The following is a 17,497-nucleotide window of genomic DNA, read 5'->3' as shown; positions in this document are numbered from 1 at the left end:
TTTTTATTTAGTAATCCCAAAAAAAATAGGATTATATTTAAAAAATCAGATTCAAGGATTCCAAAAATTAATACAATTCTTGTTTTCTTTGAATTCTAAAGCTAATACAATTCTTTTCTTACTTAGGAATCCTAAAACGAGTAGAATTATATTTATTTAAACTAACAATCATAGATAAAAATACAATTTATTTTTAGGATGTGTAGGGATTACGATTTTTATTTTCGATTTAGTCTTAAAATTTTGTATAGAAAATCAAGGATCGTAAAGATATTAATCATTAAAAAAACTAATAGCAAAAAATTAGGTACATAAAAGAATAATAATTTTTAATTAATAAATAGGAATCATAAAATAAAAATAATTAACAAAAAAAAATTGAATATATAAAATAAGAATCATATATTGATTTTATAATAATGTAAATGATTCTTGATTAATATTGTGTTTGTCGGGCACGGGAGGCGGCCAAACTAATTTTTATCTAAATAATAATAATTTTTCAATTAGTATTATGTTTGACGGGAAAGTGGCTAATATAATTTTTATCTATGTTATAAAAAAAACATTGTTAATACGACAGTTCAAAATAATTACAAAAAAAATAGGTTATATAAAACAGGAATCATATATTGATTTTTTAATAATGTAAATAATTCTTGATTAGTATTGTCTTTGATGGACACGGGAGGCGGCCCAAACTAATTTCTATCTAAATAATAATAATTTTCCTATTAGTATTATGTTTGACGGAATAGTGGCTAATATAATTTTTATCTATGTTATAATAGTTTTTTTGTAAAAACGGCGGTTCAAAATAATCTTTATCCAATTATAATCTTTAATTTTATCATAATTAGAATAATTTTTATTAGTATCATGTTTGACAGGATGGCGACTCAAACTAATATCTAAATTATAATATTTTGTTATTAGTATTGTGTTTGACAAGAGAGCGGCTCAGACTAATTTTGATCTAAATTATAATATTTAATTTTATCATAAAAATAACAATTATGGATTAATATTGTCTTTCACGAGAGGCCGGTTTTAATTTTATTATTAGTATTGTGTTTGACAAGATGGCCACTTAAACAGATTTCTTTACTAATTATAATATTTTTTTTATTAGTGATATGTTTAATGGAAAGATGACTCAAATTTTTTTGTTATTATAATATTAATTCGTATCAAAATTTATAACGCCGCCGCGAAGCGCGACTTTATTCACTAGTTTTTAAAAAAATAAAATATAACGAATGATGACACAGTTCCCGTCATTCTGTAAGGTTAAAAAAATTAATCGATATTTGAATAGCACGATAATGTTTGAATATTATGATAATAAATTTTGACTAATTTCAATAAAAGATAATATTCTCTCCGTTTCAAATTACATGTTCACTTTCAAAAAATCACATAGTTTTAAAAAAAAAAAATTTGACAAAAAAGAAGTGTATTAAATCATTAATTGAACCTAATATGTGATATGTGATCTTGGAAATATAAATTAGAAATATGTGAAGGAGAGTTGATTTTGGAAACATGAATCTACACTGAAAGTTGAAGTGGACAGATATTTTAAAATATTTTTTTTCTAAAATTAACATGTATTTTGAAACAGAGGGATTAATAAATTTTTAAATATAGTTTTAATTGATTGATACCACCAAATTTTTTGATATAATTTGAAATTTTAGTTAAATATTTCATAATTCTAACTTTTGAATCCTCAAATAACTATAATTAAATTTCAAAGTATCGAAGATATCTTAATTAAATATATCTATTTATTGTTACTTAAACTGAGCAAGTCTAATAAGTTATCTAAATGTGCTCTTTAACTCAGATTTAAGTAATGTATAAAAAATATGCTACCCAGGCCACTATCTTAACTATTATTTTCTAAATCACTAACACATTCTAATATTTCTTAATCATTACTTATTTTTGGATAATCTCTAATCACTGCCTACCCAATATTTATGAATAAAAAATTTATTTTCCTTCTTTTTTTTTATCTTTTTTTTTTTGTAGAAGTTAATCCTTAAATCACCGCGATTTAGTAAGACTCGTTATTTTATATTATTATTATTATTAACAAGTAGCTGAGAACCGTTAGAGTTTTTTTTTTTTTTTTTTTTTTTTGAAAAGCAAATTCATAGATATAAGAAATTCTCCACAAGGGAGAATACAAAAGAAACATTGGCCTAAAGCCATACATATCTCTAGCTTATATCTAGAGCATCCACCAGCAAAAGCACACCAGCAACAGCACAACTAAACATACAAGAGATACTAGATGGAAAACCTACTTACTACGCCGAAATAACAATGCCTAGCAACCCAGACACTGCTCAGGCCTAAACCTGCATTACTACCGCGCCATCTTCCACATCGAGGTCGTCCTCGTAAACAAAGTCATGGATTTCTTCCTCTTGATTTCCTGGTTCCAACGGAGCCAACTGAAAACCTGCGACCATCAGGAATTCTGCAGCCAAACCAGCCGCCATAGGGCCCCCTGCTTCATCTGCCATCACAGTTTCCAAGTGAAGCATTTCTTCCTCATTCATTTCAGCTTCCAGAAGTTCAGGGTCGTGAGGTCCTAAGCCAATATCCAGGTCAATCAGCTCTGCAGCGCGACCAAGAGGCTCGAAAAACAGGTATGGGCGAGTGAAAAGCTCAGCTCCCAACAACGCAAGGTAGGTCGCAACTTTGTTCCTGCGGCTGTAGACGAACCGAATCGAACAATTCCAAGATGGGTTATTTTTCAGGATCAAAATCTGTTGAACAATGCTAGAGATTTCAACCGAGGCGTTAGCATTGGGAAATTTGATAGCCCCAAAAGCCTCCATGTTATCTGTCTCGACGATGACTCGCCGAGAATCTCCCAGAAAAGCGCGGCGCATGCCACTGAAAACAGCCCAAAGATGGTTGCCGAGCATGGAAAGCCTTGGCATCGAACCCACCACGCAGCTTATCATGTTACCATTAGCCCTTCGCAAGATTACGCCCAGGCCTGACATGTTACCGTTTGCAACTTCCTCAAGCAAAGAGGCTCCATGGCAGTTAACTTTGATGATCCCATTAGGGGGAGGAAGCCAGTGAATATTCATGAAGACAGAAAATGTATGCACACTGTGAGCTGAAGATAGTGAACTATTTATAGAGCAAAATTGTAACTGGATGGTAAACTTGGGTGAAGCTGGAGGGTAATGACTTCTGGCTTTTGACTGATGAACTAATGAGATAATCCTTACTATGACGGTCTTGAGAAGCATGCGTGGATTCGCCAAATCTTTTGAAATGCTTTTACTGCGGCTGACTACAGTGAAACATCTATGAAACTACTCTGCTCCTCTAAATACTAGTTGGTATTTAATTAGATTCTCCCTGCCACCAAATCTTTCCTGTTAGCTCCTATATCAGCCAAAAGATCTGATTCTTGATTCAATGCCCGGTCAATTTTCTTGGCCCAAATCTTGTCAAAAGAAAGGCCATATTTAGAGAAATCGAAAAGGAGCTGAGATGAGCCCACGAGCCCACACTTGAATCTCAAAAAATGAGACACTATGATAGCGGAATCTGAACAAATTATTGCCCGTTTGTCATTCCAGTTAGATGAAATAATACTACATGCGAGCAAAAAGGCTTCGAATTCCACCAGAGCACTTTGGCTATGAATTGATGGACCTGCAAAGATGTAAATCGAATTTAGCTGATTATCTAAAAACACCCCTCCCACCCCTGATTTCTTCACTGAAGCTGCTCCGTCCACAAAAGCAATTATATCAAAAGATTTCACCAGTCCAGCTAGAAGATTGTCTTTCCTCAGAATCAAATATTGCTTTGAAAATAAATCAGGAGCCTTGCACCAAGAAATAAAGTGACCGTCCTCAATGATATTTTCTGCCACACACCACTCAAATGTTCTAGATTTAATCAACGATAGAATAGATTTTGAGCTAGTAGAAATTCCTTGAAAAACCTTATTATTTCTTGAGCACCAGATAACCCAAAGAGTTGCACAAACCGTCACTTCCCAAGCCAATTTTGTCGCACTCTCCTTGGATCTATCTAACAGCCAGCTAAGTGATTCCCATTGTGAAGAGCAATTTAGAGAAGGCAGATGCCACCATTCAAAAATCTCTTTCCATACTATGTTAATCTGAGCACAATCCCAGAATAAGTGAGGTAGAGATTCAGTAGCGAGTTCACATCTCTCGCACAATCCGTTACCTTTTTTAATCCTTGTCAACAACAATTGTTTTGTTGGAATGATTCCATGTGCTATTTTCCACAAGAAGACTTTGATCTTGGCTGGTACTTTTAAACCCCATAGTTTGGACCAGATAATACTAGTTTGATTTCTGGAAACCAAACTATTGTACGCGTCCTGGACTGAGTACAAACCTGAATTAAATCTCCAACTTACCTGATCGGGGCCTTGGAGAGCCTCAAAATGAATTAAGAGTGTGATCAGGTCCCTTTCCGCATTGAGTTCCCAGCCTCGCAAAGATCTACGCCAAGTTGAGGGAGACAATGAGGTCGATGAAGTCAGTTTTCTCAGCATGTCTACTAGCGATATGTTCTGGTCTGTACAAAGAGAGAAAAGTCTATAGAAGGATTGCTTTAGAATGCCCTCCCCAGACCAATCATCTAACCAAAAGAACACTTTGTCCCCTGATCGAGTTCTCCATTTCCAGCAGGAATCATCAAAAAATGCTCCAAACATTGAATTATTTCTCAAACTCAGAATGTCCTTAATCATTGGAGACAGCTTGTTTGAGTCGATCTGAAGAAGAGAATTACTAACCTTGTATTTGGCACGAACTAGCCTATGCCAATTCTTCTTACGATCCACCTGAAACCGCCACCACCACTTGCCAAGAAAAGCTATATTCTTTTCTTTGAACCTCTGGAGACCTAAACCCCCACAGTTTTTTGGAGTACATATAGATTGCCAGTTGAGCAAGTGAAGCGATCTTTTCTCTGGCTCGTCTTTGCAAAATTCTCCCCAGAGAAATCGCCTCCTAAATAGCTCCATACGCGAACAAACACTAGAAGGGATCTTGTGTAGGCCAAGCCAGTACGATGGTATACTGTCAAGACATGCTTGTAGCAAAGTAACCCTGCCGGAAAAATTTAAGGACGAAGTTTTCCAGTGAGCCAATTTTTGATGCATTGAGGCCAGGAGAGGATCCCAAAATGAGACAACCGACGGACTCTTCCCTACCCAAGCCCCCAAATATTTGAAAGGAATACGACCTATATCGCACTTCAGAATATCTGCCCAGGGACCCAAAGAAACAACATCGTTTGAGGGGTGATAAATCATGCTCTTGTTAAAATTCACTTTCAGGCCCGAAATCGCCTGGAATAGTAGAAGCACTTGTTTTACCCCTCGTACCGATTTCTCATTATTCTGAATGATCAGAATGGTGTCATCGGCATATTGAAGGTGCGTCATTACTTCACTGTCACTAGAAACCTGAATCCCGTCTATCAAACCTGCCTCACGAGCTTTCGATAACAGCCTACTCAATAGTTCTGCCACCATTATAAACAAATACGGGGCCAAAGGGTCTCCCTGGCGCACCCCTCTGTGTGGTGAGAATTCTTTAGTGGGCACACCATTAACTAAAATTGACATACGAGTTGAAAACAAACACGCTCTAATCCAGGAAATCCACTTCGGACCAAAACCCAGCACTTCCATCACGTGAAACAAACAGCCCCAATTTATTGAGTCATAGGCTTTTGCAAAATCCAATTTTATTACAATTCCCTCCATCTTTGTAGTTTGTAGGTGGTGAATCAATTCATTAATCGAAAGAATACCATCTCCTATGTTTCGACCTTTGACAAAAGCTGATTGAGACTCTGAGATTAGTCTATCCAGTCTGAATTTGATCCTATTTGCCAGCACCTTAAGCAATAACTTGAAAATGGAATTGATCAGACTTATCGGTCTGTAATCAGCTATACCATGGGGATCAGGTTTCTTTGGAATAAGCACTATGAAGGATGAATTTGCCCCTTTAGGTATAAATCCATCTCTGTAGAACTTATCAAAAAATTCATGGACTTTAGTTGAGATGAATGGCCAAATTTTTTTTATCCAGGCTATATTTAAGCCATCTGGACCTGGAGACTTTATTTGACTACATTCCGAGAGAGCCACCCATATTTCTTCCGGAGAAAACTCCTTGTCAATTTCCTCTCTTGCAATATCATCCAGCTTTACTTCAAATAATAGGGAGCAATCGAAAAGTAGCTCGTTATGAGGCTCTGAAAAGAAGGTTGAAAAATGATCTAGAATTGCTGCTTTGATAGTCTCCGGTGAGTAGAGTATAATACCATCCTTCGCAAGTGATCTGATTGAATTGTTATGGTTTCTGATCTGGATTGCTCTGTGAAAAAACCTTGAATTTGTGTCTCCGTCTTTTAACCATTGTACTCTCGACTTTTGTTTGAGAATGGCAGTTTGAAATTTGTAGCAGGATTGGAGCTCATTTACGACCACTGATTTGTCTAAATCTGCCTCATGCTGAGAGTCTAACCTGTGCAATTTAGCCTCCAAACTATTAATTCTCACTTGTAATAAATCTCTCCAGTTTAGGCTCCATATTTTAAGTTCATTTTTGAACTTCTTCAAGGAATCAAACACCCCTCTGTTTTGAATTCCTAAACCGTTAAAAGCCTTTAAAACTACTTCTTCCATATCAGGATGGTGAATCCAAGCATCAAAGGCTTTGAACGACTTAGGACCCCAGTCGTTGTCTGATTTATGTAAAGACAGAGGGCAATGGTCGGAGTTTCTACGAAACCACTGCTTGGCCACCCAAGATTGATTGTTTAGCCAAACATCATTGACAAAAACATGGTCCAGTTTGCTTTTCCTACCTAGAGGCCCGAACCAGGAGAATTTCAGATCTGGAGGAGTAATTTCCAATAAGCAATTATTCGATATGAATTCATTGAACTCTGAGATCCCACGCGTGCTAAAAGTGCAATTATCTCTATCCTTACTATCTCTTATACAGTTGAAATCCCCCAACAAACACATAGCCTCGGCACTGAATCTGGAAATAAGAACTGATAACTCCTGCCAGCAAACAACCTTTTCCTGGAGATCTAAAGGACCATAAATATTTGCTATGCTTAAAAAGTCTTGGCCCCTGAATTTTGCCCTTAGCCAAATCCAGTGTTTGGATTGAAAACTTTCTATCTCGGAGAATAACGATTTCTCCCACGCAATCATTAAACCCCCCGATTGGCCAATGGCATTTTCAGCGATCCATGAGAAATTCAGGGACTCCCAAAATTGTACAATGAACTCTTTCTTAGGATTTGAACATTTGGTTTCCTGGAGAAGAATTACTTGTGCCTTGGATTCTTTTATTAAACGTCTACAGTTTCTACGAGCTACCTCGTTACAAATACCTCTAATATTCCAGCTTGTAATAGAACAATTAATCATTAAAAAATAAAGCATGAAAGTGGGATTACCTTCTCCACAGCTGCTACTGCGCGATTCTCTCTGCAATGAGAGCCAGAGTTCTATCCTTAGCCAGCAAGGGGATCAGGCCAATCCTTTCTCCTAAATTCCAAATTGCTTGTGCTGTGTGTGTCTCCGTATGGTTCTGCACCCGGCTCGAGGGGGGCCTGCTATTAGATTTACGAGATCGAGCTGAGCGCTTCAGTGTACCCCAAGGTCTAACATACATCCCCGGAATCCAGTTCGAAGACTTGTAACGATTCTTCCTCGACTTGAGTTTAAAGTCAAAGAATTGTAGTTTCCTGCCTTTCCGAGAACGTCCACAATTGCGTTTGAGTTTTAATTTTTGCATCAGGCCTATCATGGGTGAGTCTTCCTCAACCTCAATTGAGCTACGAGATGAGTCATTAAGAATGGTTGAAGGTGAGAGTTTAGCCCTTTCCACCACACTGTCCTCCTCTGACGACTTGCTCTCCCTGTATTTCCAGTTTGCTAGGTCTGTGTGTCTGATCGGAGAATCTGGTCTAGGACTATCAGCAGTATACACCTGACCTTGTCCATCTTTGTTGGCATTAGAATCTAGAGCCCCTAAGTTCCAGTCTTGAGTCCTAAGATTTCGATACTCTAATTCTTCTATGGTAGGATCCTCAAGGCGAGCTTCTGAATCTGATTCCTGAGAAGAGTAATTGCTCTGAAAAGAGACAGAGCATGCTTGACCATCGTTAGATAAGATCTCCACACTATTGGTAGAATCCTCCATTTGTGACCGAGTGGAATTCACCACCTCAATATCCGCCATATCAGGAATCTCCCCTTCCTCTAATGACTGATCAACTGAATGAAATAGTTCCATACTGTCATCCCTCCGAAACCTCCCGTGACTGCAGTCAGAAATCAAAGGGAGGCGTTCTTCAGTCACAATTACCTCAAAAGATTGTCCTAATGCATGTACCATTATGCGCTCAGAGATTATATTTGAGGCTGTCGTCGAGATGCGAATAATAGGATTGATGACATGTTGATTCTGTATACAATTGAGACCACTGCTCGTTAAGGTTCCCCAATTGGCCACTACTTTTTTTAATATTGCGTCCGAGAAGGCACAGACTGGCAAACCTTGCAGACGAAGCCCTGTCTCTCTTGGGAGGATGAGATCCGAAATTTCCACCGCCCTTTGGCTGATGATAGTTAATCCTGTGTTGGCAAGATCCAACTTCGATTTTTCGCGCCTATTCCGGCATACCACAAGAAACACTGAAGGACCTAGTTTAAGAACCTCCACCTGCAGATGGTGAATAGAGACTAGAAGTTCCACCAGAGCATCCGGAGCATAATCCCCCTCAATTTCCACCCTCACACTACGGTTAATCCTATCTATCCACTCCGCGGATCCCTCGTCCTGAGAATCGATATGTCTAATGTTATGGTATTCCTGAGGCTCCCTTTCCACAGAGGCACCGACAATATCCTTTTTCTTAGAAATCCGAGTGATAGAACTCTGTTGTGGCTTTGCTTTTTTCTTGTGTTTCCTGTCCGACTTAGCCCAATCGAAAATAATTCTCTTATCTTTGATAAAAACAGGATTATCAGGAGATAAGAAGGCATTAGCATCCAGAGGAGAAAAAAGTTTGATGAAACCATATTTCTGGTTTAGGCGATCTTTCTGGGGAGGAAGAACGATGTCCCGGACCCTCCCGCGCTGCTTAATGGTCTTCCATATTTCTTCAGGGCTGCTGTCTTCGCTGAAACCTGAAAAGTAGAGGTCTACCCTTTTGTTGTTTCTTGGCGTTTGGGTTTTGACAAGGCGCCCTCTGATGCTTGAAATGGATTTCGTTGGGGTTGTGAGTAATGTTTCTTTATATGAATTTGTACCTGGACCCGGGTGCGATGAGGCCTTCTCTCTCCTCAACGAGTGGGAGTGAATTTGGTTTAGAGCCTCCGTGATTGCTGAATCTGAGTTATAAATCACCCCCTGCATCGTAGCTTCCGCCACTACCTCCTTGTTATCAAATATGAAGTTGATGATGTCCTCTTTGTGGTTGGCTCCCTCATTGTCGTCGTACTGATTTCTTGTTGCCTTACTCTGACGACTCAGACGAAGTGAGCCATAGTGGATTTGATTCAATGCCATACGAACAGCATCATTATCAGAGTTCAGATCTCGGGTTAATGTGAAAGGATGGACCAGGTGACTGTGAGCTCTAATGAAATCCAGGGTGTGTTTGTGCAGTTCCTCTGCTTTTGCTCTTTTGGGGCCTTGCTCCAACTCCTTAGATTTTAAGTCGTTAGCTCTCCACCATAATCCCGAGTTCAAGAGCTCCGTCTTGATGAAAATCTGCGCCTCCTCATCCCCATTTACAGCCTCCAGGAGACATTTTGATGGGAACTGTTTTGCAAGAAAGCAGATTCTGGATTTGGCTAGATCTAACATCTTATGATGACCTAGTTGGATTGCTCCGAGCATCTCTGATTCTAGAAGGAAATCAAAGTTGGAAATGTTATCGGCGGTGACTTCATCGGCGAAGTTAACGGTACGAATTTTGAAATTTGAACGGTGTCTCTCACTTTCTCTCTCTCTCATCGTTTCCTTATTCTTATTGTTGAACCGTTAGAGTTGCTCCAGCTGAAACAATGGTAATGTAATTGGTTTTTTGTTACACCCAAATAAGGGGTTCTCAACAATTGAATTCCCTTGGTGCCGCGCTCCAGAGAGCTAATAGCCAAGAAAAGCGAAGTGGGCTGCCTCTAATTTCCAAGAAAAGCTCCAAAGGTTTGATCTTTTTGCTATTCAAGAAACCCCTTTTGTTAAATTACACAATGCTTTGTTATGTATACAAAAATGTGCTTAAGAACTGTGTCAATGCATCTTTAATAGCACGCGCTTTATCTTCTTACTCAGAGAATATAAAGAGAAGTGATATCATTGAGGGAAATTATACATCTTTTGTATTGATTTTCAAGAGTTATGGGTTTAGTGAAACTCAAGTTTCCGGTCTTTTAAGCAAGAAGCCATCACTTTTGGATATGGACGAAGATGAGCAAATAAAACCCAAGTTAATGTTTTTTAGGGAAAAGGGGTTTTCGTCGTCTGATGTTTGTCATATAATTGGGTTAGACCCGAAGATTATGAGACGTAATGTGAATGATTTGATAATACCGTCTTATGAGTTTTTGAAGAGTGTTTTGAAAGATGAAGCGAGTCTGATTGGTGCAGTTAGGAGGTGTACTTGGCTACTTACGCAAGATTTAGAAAAAAGTTTAAGGCCGAATGTTGAATTGTTGCGAAGTTATGGAGTGCGGAATGATAGGATTGCGGGAATGTTGAGGCTTCGTCCGAGGGCATTGATGCAGAATGCTGATGGGTTTAAAATGGTGGTTGAAGAGGTTTGGGAAATGGGATTTGACCCGGTAAAAAGTCATTTTATTATCGCGTGTCAAGTAAAATTTGGTTTGAGCAAAACAATGTGGAAGATGAAATGGGATTATTTTAAGAAGTGGGGTTGGTCAGATAATGAGATTCGTTCTGCTTTAATGAAGCAGCCTAAGATTATGTCAGTTTCGCAGAAGAAGGTAGAAAAGGTGATGGATTTTTTGGTTAACGATATGAGATGGGAGATATCAAAGGTTGCATCTTGTCCTACTGTTGTTATGCATAGCTTGGAGAACTGGACTAAGCCGCGGTGTTGGCTTGTTCAATTTTTGTTGTCAAAAGGGGCGGTAAAAAAGGACTTTCCCTTTAGTACCGTGATAGCATCAGTTGAAAGTCGATTTGTAAAAAATTATGTGAAGAAATACTGTGCAGAATTTCCTGAAGTCTTAGAACTATATGCAAGTTTAACTTTACAGAAGAAACCCAAGCAGCCAGTCAAGTGAGTTTGTAATGCTAGGGAGAAGATTCGTCGGTTTCGTGTGCCATTAAAAACCTGGCACTTGGCTATGCAGTGTGCACAGATTGTACGGCCCTCTTATTTGTATTGAATAGATTGTTTCTTTGTCTATTAGAAGAGTTAATCTTGACGAATAGCATGAACAATACCAACAAAGTTACGTACTTGGTTCGCATGCATTTGAAATGAAAGTTAATAGTTAATCATAATTATGCGTTGATGTTTCCTATAACAACCTTAATTTCTGATTTCGACATGGTTCCATTACTCATTTGCAGAGCGTTAAAGGTAGTAGGGATGAAGTAGATTTTAAAATATAGTTCTGCCCGCAGACCTTATCTGATAGGTAAAGCTATATAACTGTTACGTTTTTGATGCTGTTAAGGCTTGAAGTTCAGTTTAAATTTTTATGATTCTTGATATATACAATGTTACAGTTACTTCAGTTTTATGGGAATGAGAGCTGCTATGCCTACAGACAATCTGAGTTTAAAACCTTTGGAGGAAAACTTGGGTTTTCTGTGCTGCAGTTACAAAAGTTACTTGATTGTTGATAGAAATGATGCCTCTTTCCAGCCATCTTATGATATCATGGCTTTCGAGTTGCTGAAGTTGATCTGATTTCAAGAAGGGAAGATATTAGAGCTATATTGCATCTGTCAAAACAGATGCCATAGTTTTGTAATGTTTACAAATAATTTTCATATAATATGCCAAGTAGTTAACAACTTTATATATACGTAGGTGCACAACAGCTTGTCACTGTGGATGGATTCATATAAGGGGTATAGGGTCGTCTACTTTGCCAGGGATGGAGATATGCCAGATTCGCCACACTTCTGGCTCATACAATCTCGCGGACTCTTCACTATGAACTCTACGTACAGCTCTACCACCTGCTTGTTCAGATGATACATAAGTTTCTTTTGGGCTGCCTTCCGCGTTGAAGAGAATAATACACATAAACAAGGACAGCTCAAGTCCCAGCAGAGTGTTCTTTATTTTGCTAAGAACCGGTTTCACCTATGGACAAGCGAGGATGTAAGGCCCCTGATAGACAGTCGAGATGGTAGAGGAACGTAAAAACTAAGACAAGGACTGGTACTCATTGACAGGCTGCTGATCAAGTGAGACAAGGCACTCTGTGTTTGAGTTCTCAGGCTCCTTCAAATTACTGACCACCCTGAATCAATTCTTTACAAAACTAACCACCTTTTTTTTCACTTCACAAAACTAACCACCCTAATTCATATACACCAGGGACGAACACACAGAAGAAGGGATACATGTTCGCCCTTGTCAAAGGCGAACACCACAGAGGAATGCATAAATGTTCGCCCCCCATAAGGGCGAACATAGTCCAGTGCAGTCAATATAAATAAAAGTTTTTGCTTCTGCTGTCATGATCTTAATATGATGGAGTAAAAGTTTGTTCCTGAAATTATTCATTTGATATATTTTGGATTTTGCAAATAATTTCTCTCTCGATATAGTTTCAGAAATTGAAGTTTTTCGGTTTGGTGATTAAATGAAGGACTAAATTAAGTAAATTAAGAGAGTATTTAATTGATATTTAAAAGTTTTTTATTTGTGAAATTCGGATATATTTGTTCGGACTTTAAGAAATATTTTGGAATCAATTAGGATTTTTTAAATTATTAAAATCTAATGATATTCAAATGCTAGTGGAATTCAATGAACTTTGTAAAATAATAAATTTTGTAGAATTATTCAATATTCTTAAAATTTTGAAATAAATTTTGAAATTTTTTAAATTTTGTAGGATTATATAAACAATCATAAACTTGTTTTTTTTATTAAAATTTAATATTCATGTTTTTATAAGATAATAAAAATTTTAAAGACAATAAATTATACTTTATATATGTTTTTTTTTGAGGAAAATACTTTATATATGTTAAAAAATGTGTCAAGAATAAAAAATCAAAGAAAGGAATATTAATCTAGAGTTTACATGTAACATTGCAATAATTGAGGAGGAAAAGTTTGTAGGCAGATAAAGCTTGCAAGCAAGAGCAATGAACTAAGCATTGTGTAATCAAAACATGTTGTTCCAGATCACAATTGGCTCTCTTGTATTGGCGAAGAAGATGAGTGAGTGCAAAAACACCATACCATTACATATATCACCATCCTGGAAGTGGAAAGCCCTCACAAGCACTTTATGTCCAAATCAATATATGCAAACAATCATATGCTTCTTGAAAATTTGTTTTCATATAAACCACTATGTTCGCCCTTATGGGGGGCAAACATTTATGCATTCTTCTGTGGTGTTCGCCCTTGGCAAGGGCGAACATGTATCCCTTCTTCTGTGGTGTTCGCCCCTGGTGTATATGAATTAGGGTGGTTAGTTTTGTAAAATGAAAAAAAGGATGGTTAGTTTTGTAAAGAATTCGTTCAGGGTGGTTAGTAAATTGAAGGAGCCGAGTTCTCATATATCTATTTTGGTTTTGGTTCTCATTTTAAGTTGAGCAGCAAATGAGTGTTGTTGGCCAGTTTTTCTTTAAGGTGACCCAACAGAGGATGAATCATGTTCACTGTTGTTTTTTTCTAATTCAAAATGGAATACTGTATTTTAAAATTTAAAATCTAATTAATTTTTTTTTAAAATATCTCAAATAAATATAACTCAATTTTATAAATGAAAAAAATCTTCGATATCTTAATTGAATAAATCTCTTTAGTATTATTTTAAAATCTAGCCAAATCAATTTATAATTTTATACTTTTTTTTTGAAAATTATAATTTTATACTTGATCTTGTGCATTTGCACACTAACGAGAATTCGTTCTACACATATGTAATATGTATTTATATATTACTAATTACTCCCTCTGTCCCATTTAATTGTATACGTTTCTTTTCAACTGCTCGACACGCATTTCAATGCTCTTATAAAACATAGTTCCGTAATTTATTTTTGAGATTTTCTTTTTCTGAATAAAAATATAACATCCAAACTTTAATTCAGAAAAAGAAAATTTCAAAAATAAATTACACAACTACACTCTACAGGAGCATTAAAGTCCGTGCCGCGTCCCCGTCCCCCAATGTATACAACTCAGGGGGACGGAGGGAGTACTAATTACTAATGAATAATAAACTTTTGATGTGAAAATATGGCAATTAATAATATATTTTCTTTGAACAGTTGTCAACTAGTATTAGAGCATCTCCAATACACTCTTAAAATCACTCTTAAATATAATATAAATTATTAGCTCTTAGCAATTTAGTGTACATGTACTCCAACAATGTTCTTTATATCCACTCTTTATTTGTTTTTATATTATTAAAAGTACATTGAACTCATAAAAAGACAAAACAAAGTGGAAAGAAAGAGAGTAAGTGGAACAAACTTATAATAAAATATTAGTTAAGAGCTATCTAGTGGCTCCTACAATTGAGGAGAGAGAAGAGACTCTTAAGCTTTTAAAGAGCCTCTAAGAGTCTCTTGGAGCTCAAAATTTGACATGACTCTTTATTTTTTAATTTAAGAGCTCAAATAAAGAGCTTATTGGAGATGCTCTTAGGGGTTTATTCTCAACAATATACCCAGATTAGGGGTTAATTCTCAACAATTCGATTCCCCTGGTGCTGCGCTAGAGAGAGCTAATAGCCAAGAAAAAATGAAGTGGGCTGCCTCTAATTTGCAAGAAAAGCTTCAAAGGTTTGATCTTTTTGCTATTCAAAGAAACCCCTTTTGTTAAATTATACAATGCTTTGTTATATATACAAAAATGTGCTTAAGAACTGTGTTAATGCATCTTTAATAGCACGCCCTTTATCCTCTTGCTCAGAGAATTTACAGAGAGGTGATATCATCGAGGGAAACTATAGATCTTTTTTATCGTTTTTCGAGAGTTATGGGTTTAGTGAAATTCAAGTTTCTGGTCTTTTAAGCAAGAAGCCTTCACTTTTGCATATGGACAAAGATGAGCAAATAAAACCCAGGTTGGAGTTTTTTAGGGAAAAGGGGTTTTCTTCGTCTGATGTTTGTCATATAATTGGGTTAGACTCGAAGATTATGAGACGTAATGTGAATGATTTGATAATACTGTCTTATGAGTTTTTGAAGAGTGTTTTGAAAGATGACGCGAGTGTGATTGGTGCAGTTAAGAGGTGTACTTGGCTACTTACTCAAGATTTAGAAAAAAGTTTAAGGCCAAATGTTGAATTGTTGCAAAGTTATGGAGTGCCGAATGATAGGATTGCGGGAATGTTGCGGTATCAGCCTAGGACAATGATACAGAATGCTGTTGGGTTTAAAATGGTGGTCGAAGAGGTTAGGAAAATGGGATTTGAGCCGGTAAAGTGTCATTTTATTTGGGCGTGTCAGGTAAAACTTGGATTGAGCGAAACAATGTGGAAGAGGAAATGGGATTATTTTAAGAAGTGGGGTTGGTCAGATGATGAGATTCGTTCTGCTTTAATGAAGCAGCCTAAGATTATGTCAGTTTCGCAGAAAAAGGTAGAAAAGGTGCTGGATTTTTTGGTTAACGATATGAGATGGGAGATATCAGAGGTTGCATCTTGTCCTATTGTTGTTATGCATAGCTTGGAGAACTGGACTAAGCCGCGGTGTTTGCTTATTCAATTTTTGTTGTCAAAAGGGGCGGTAAAAAAGGACTTGGCCTTAAGTTCTGTTATAGTATCAGTTGAAAGGCGATTTGTAGAAAATTATGTGAAGAAATACTGTGCAGAATTTCCTGAAGTCTTAGAACTGTATGCAAGTTTAACTTTAAAGAAGAAACCCAAGCAGCCGGTCAAGTGAGTTTGTAATGCTAGGGAGAAGATTTGCCGGTCTCGTGTGCCATTAGAAACCTGGCACTTGGCTATGCAGTGTGCACAGATTGTATAGCCCTCTTCTTTGTATTGAATAGATTTTTTTTTTTTGTCTATTAGAAGAGTTGTTTTTTTTTTTTTGTCACAGTCTATTAGGAGAGTTAATCATGAAGAATAGCATGAACAATACCAACAAAGTTACATACTTGGTTTATTAGTTTGGTCATGCTCTTACCTAAATTAAAAACAGAGTTTGGAGTTATGAATTATGTAAATGTTAAGTATTGATTCTTGAATTTGGAGTTGCTGTGTGCAATATTAGGATCCTGAATTAGGTTTCAGAAAAACATGTGACTGATCGTGACATATATGACATGATAATATGTGTAATTTAATTGACTATGCTAATGTGAATATATGGTCCATGTTATTTAACAGTGATGCAATCAATCAGTAATATTCATGTAAGATCTGGGATCAAGTTTAAGACTATTTTGGTTCTCTGACATATTTTCAAGTATATTTGGTTATGTTTGCCAATTAGTGATTAGTTGTTAGTTGTGAGCTGATTAACTTAGTTGTTTTAACTAGATGTTTGAATCATGTGGTTTGACTAGTATCATTTTATCAAGTCCAATCATGTGGAGAGTCTTCGTGAGGCAACCATACTCGTTGAACGTGTGATTCATCCTGAAGTGCGAGCACCCAATCATTGCATGCTCTAATCCTCTCCGCTTCCACTGCATCATGTAATAGCACATAATTCAATCAAAATTAGATGACACTTTGCAAGATTAAGAGCCAGGATCTAGCTTATAGGAACAAGAGCACAAGAGATGATAGCTTATTAAAGCCCATGAATAAGGCTGAGAGGTTGACATGGACTGGTACTCATTTACAGGCTGCTGATCAAGTGAAACAGGACACTTTGTTTGTAGTTTGGATAGTCATTTTTTTAGTACTTCTTTTTTACTTCTTTTATGGTGAATTGCTAATTACACACTTACTTTTGTGGACTACTGCTGTCTCAGCAACTCCATTACACCGGTAACTATCAGCTATATTCTATGTGTCGAAGTCCATATATTACTCCCTCCGTCCCCGGGAGAATTAAATGAGATAAAAAAGAAGGTAGTGGATAGAAAAATTTATTCAGACTATCATGAAAGTTTCATTTTTATAAATTTCAAATTTAAGAAAAGTTAATAAAATAATACTTTTCAAATATATTTAAGATTATAGCTGATGTGGCCCATCACCTTTTTGATTATGTATAATTTAATTAATTAATATTTTATT

At 36.7% G+C, this 17,497-nt stretch overlaps 3 protein-coding genes across 4 annotated transcripts in view; 2 read left to right on the top strand and 1 right to left on the bottom strand.

The window, feature by feature from the left end:
- Nucleotides 1-17,497, bottom strand: part of LOC108209512 (serine hydroxymethyltransferase 3, chloroplastic) — a 61,446-nt gene that overhangs the window by 20,505 nt on the left and 23,444 nt on the right. The window lies entirely within an intron of this gene.
- On the top strand, nucleotides 10,319-12,009 carry LOC108216266 (uncharacterized). The gene is made up of 2 exons (XM_017388982.1): nucleotides 10,319-11,370; nucleotides 11,826-12,009. Exons 1-2 carry the CDS (start codon nucleotides 10,319-10,321, stop codon nucleotides 12,007-12,009), a joined length of 1,236 nt encoding a protein of 411 aa, XP_017244471.1.
- On the top strand, nucleotides 14,917-16,338 carry LOC108213170 (uncharacterized). Of its 2 annotated transcripts, none has more exons than XM_017384942.2 (2): nucleotides 14,917-15,083; nucleotides 15,214-16,338. In XM_017384942.2, exon 2 carries the CDS (start codon nucleotides 15,339-15,341, stop codon nucleotides 16,185-16,187), a length of 849 nt encoding a protein of 282 aa, XP_017240431.1. In that variant the 5' UTR covers nucleotides 14,917-15,083; nucleotides 15,214-15,338; the 3' UTR covers nucleotides 16,188-16,338. The 2 variants fall into 2 exon arrangements, with proteins under 2 accessions (XP_017240431.1, XP_017240438.1); XM_017384949.2 differs by having other exon boundaries at nucleotides 15,190-16,338.

Source organism: Daucus carota, chromosome 1 (genome assembly GCF_001625215.2).
Source record: "Daucus carota subsp. sativus chromosome 1, DH1 v3.0, whole genome shotgun sequence".
NCBI lineage: Eukaryota > Viridiplantae > Streptophyta > Magnoliopsida > Apiales > Apiaceae > Daucus > Daucus carota.
Note: the sequence above shows the minus strand (reverse complement) of the source record. Positions and strands in the feature narration are given on the sequence as shown.

Excerpts from the sequence above, each read along its gene's own strand:
- LOC108216266 (XM_017388982.1), top strand. The coding sequence starts at position 10,319 with ATGCTTTGTTATGTATACAAAAATGTGCTTAAGAACTGTGTCAATGCA. Across the intron at positions 11,371-11,825 it reads AAACCCAAGCAGCCAGTCAA|TTACTTCAGTTTTATGGGAA; the intron begins GTGAGTTTGTAA and ends ACAATGTTACAG.
- LOC108213170 (XM_017384942.2), top strand. The coding sequence starts at position 15,339 with ATGGACAAAGATGAGCAAATAAAACCCAGGTTGGAGTTTTTTAGGGAA.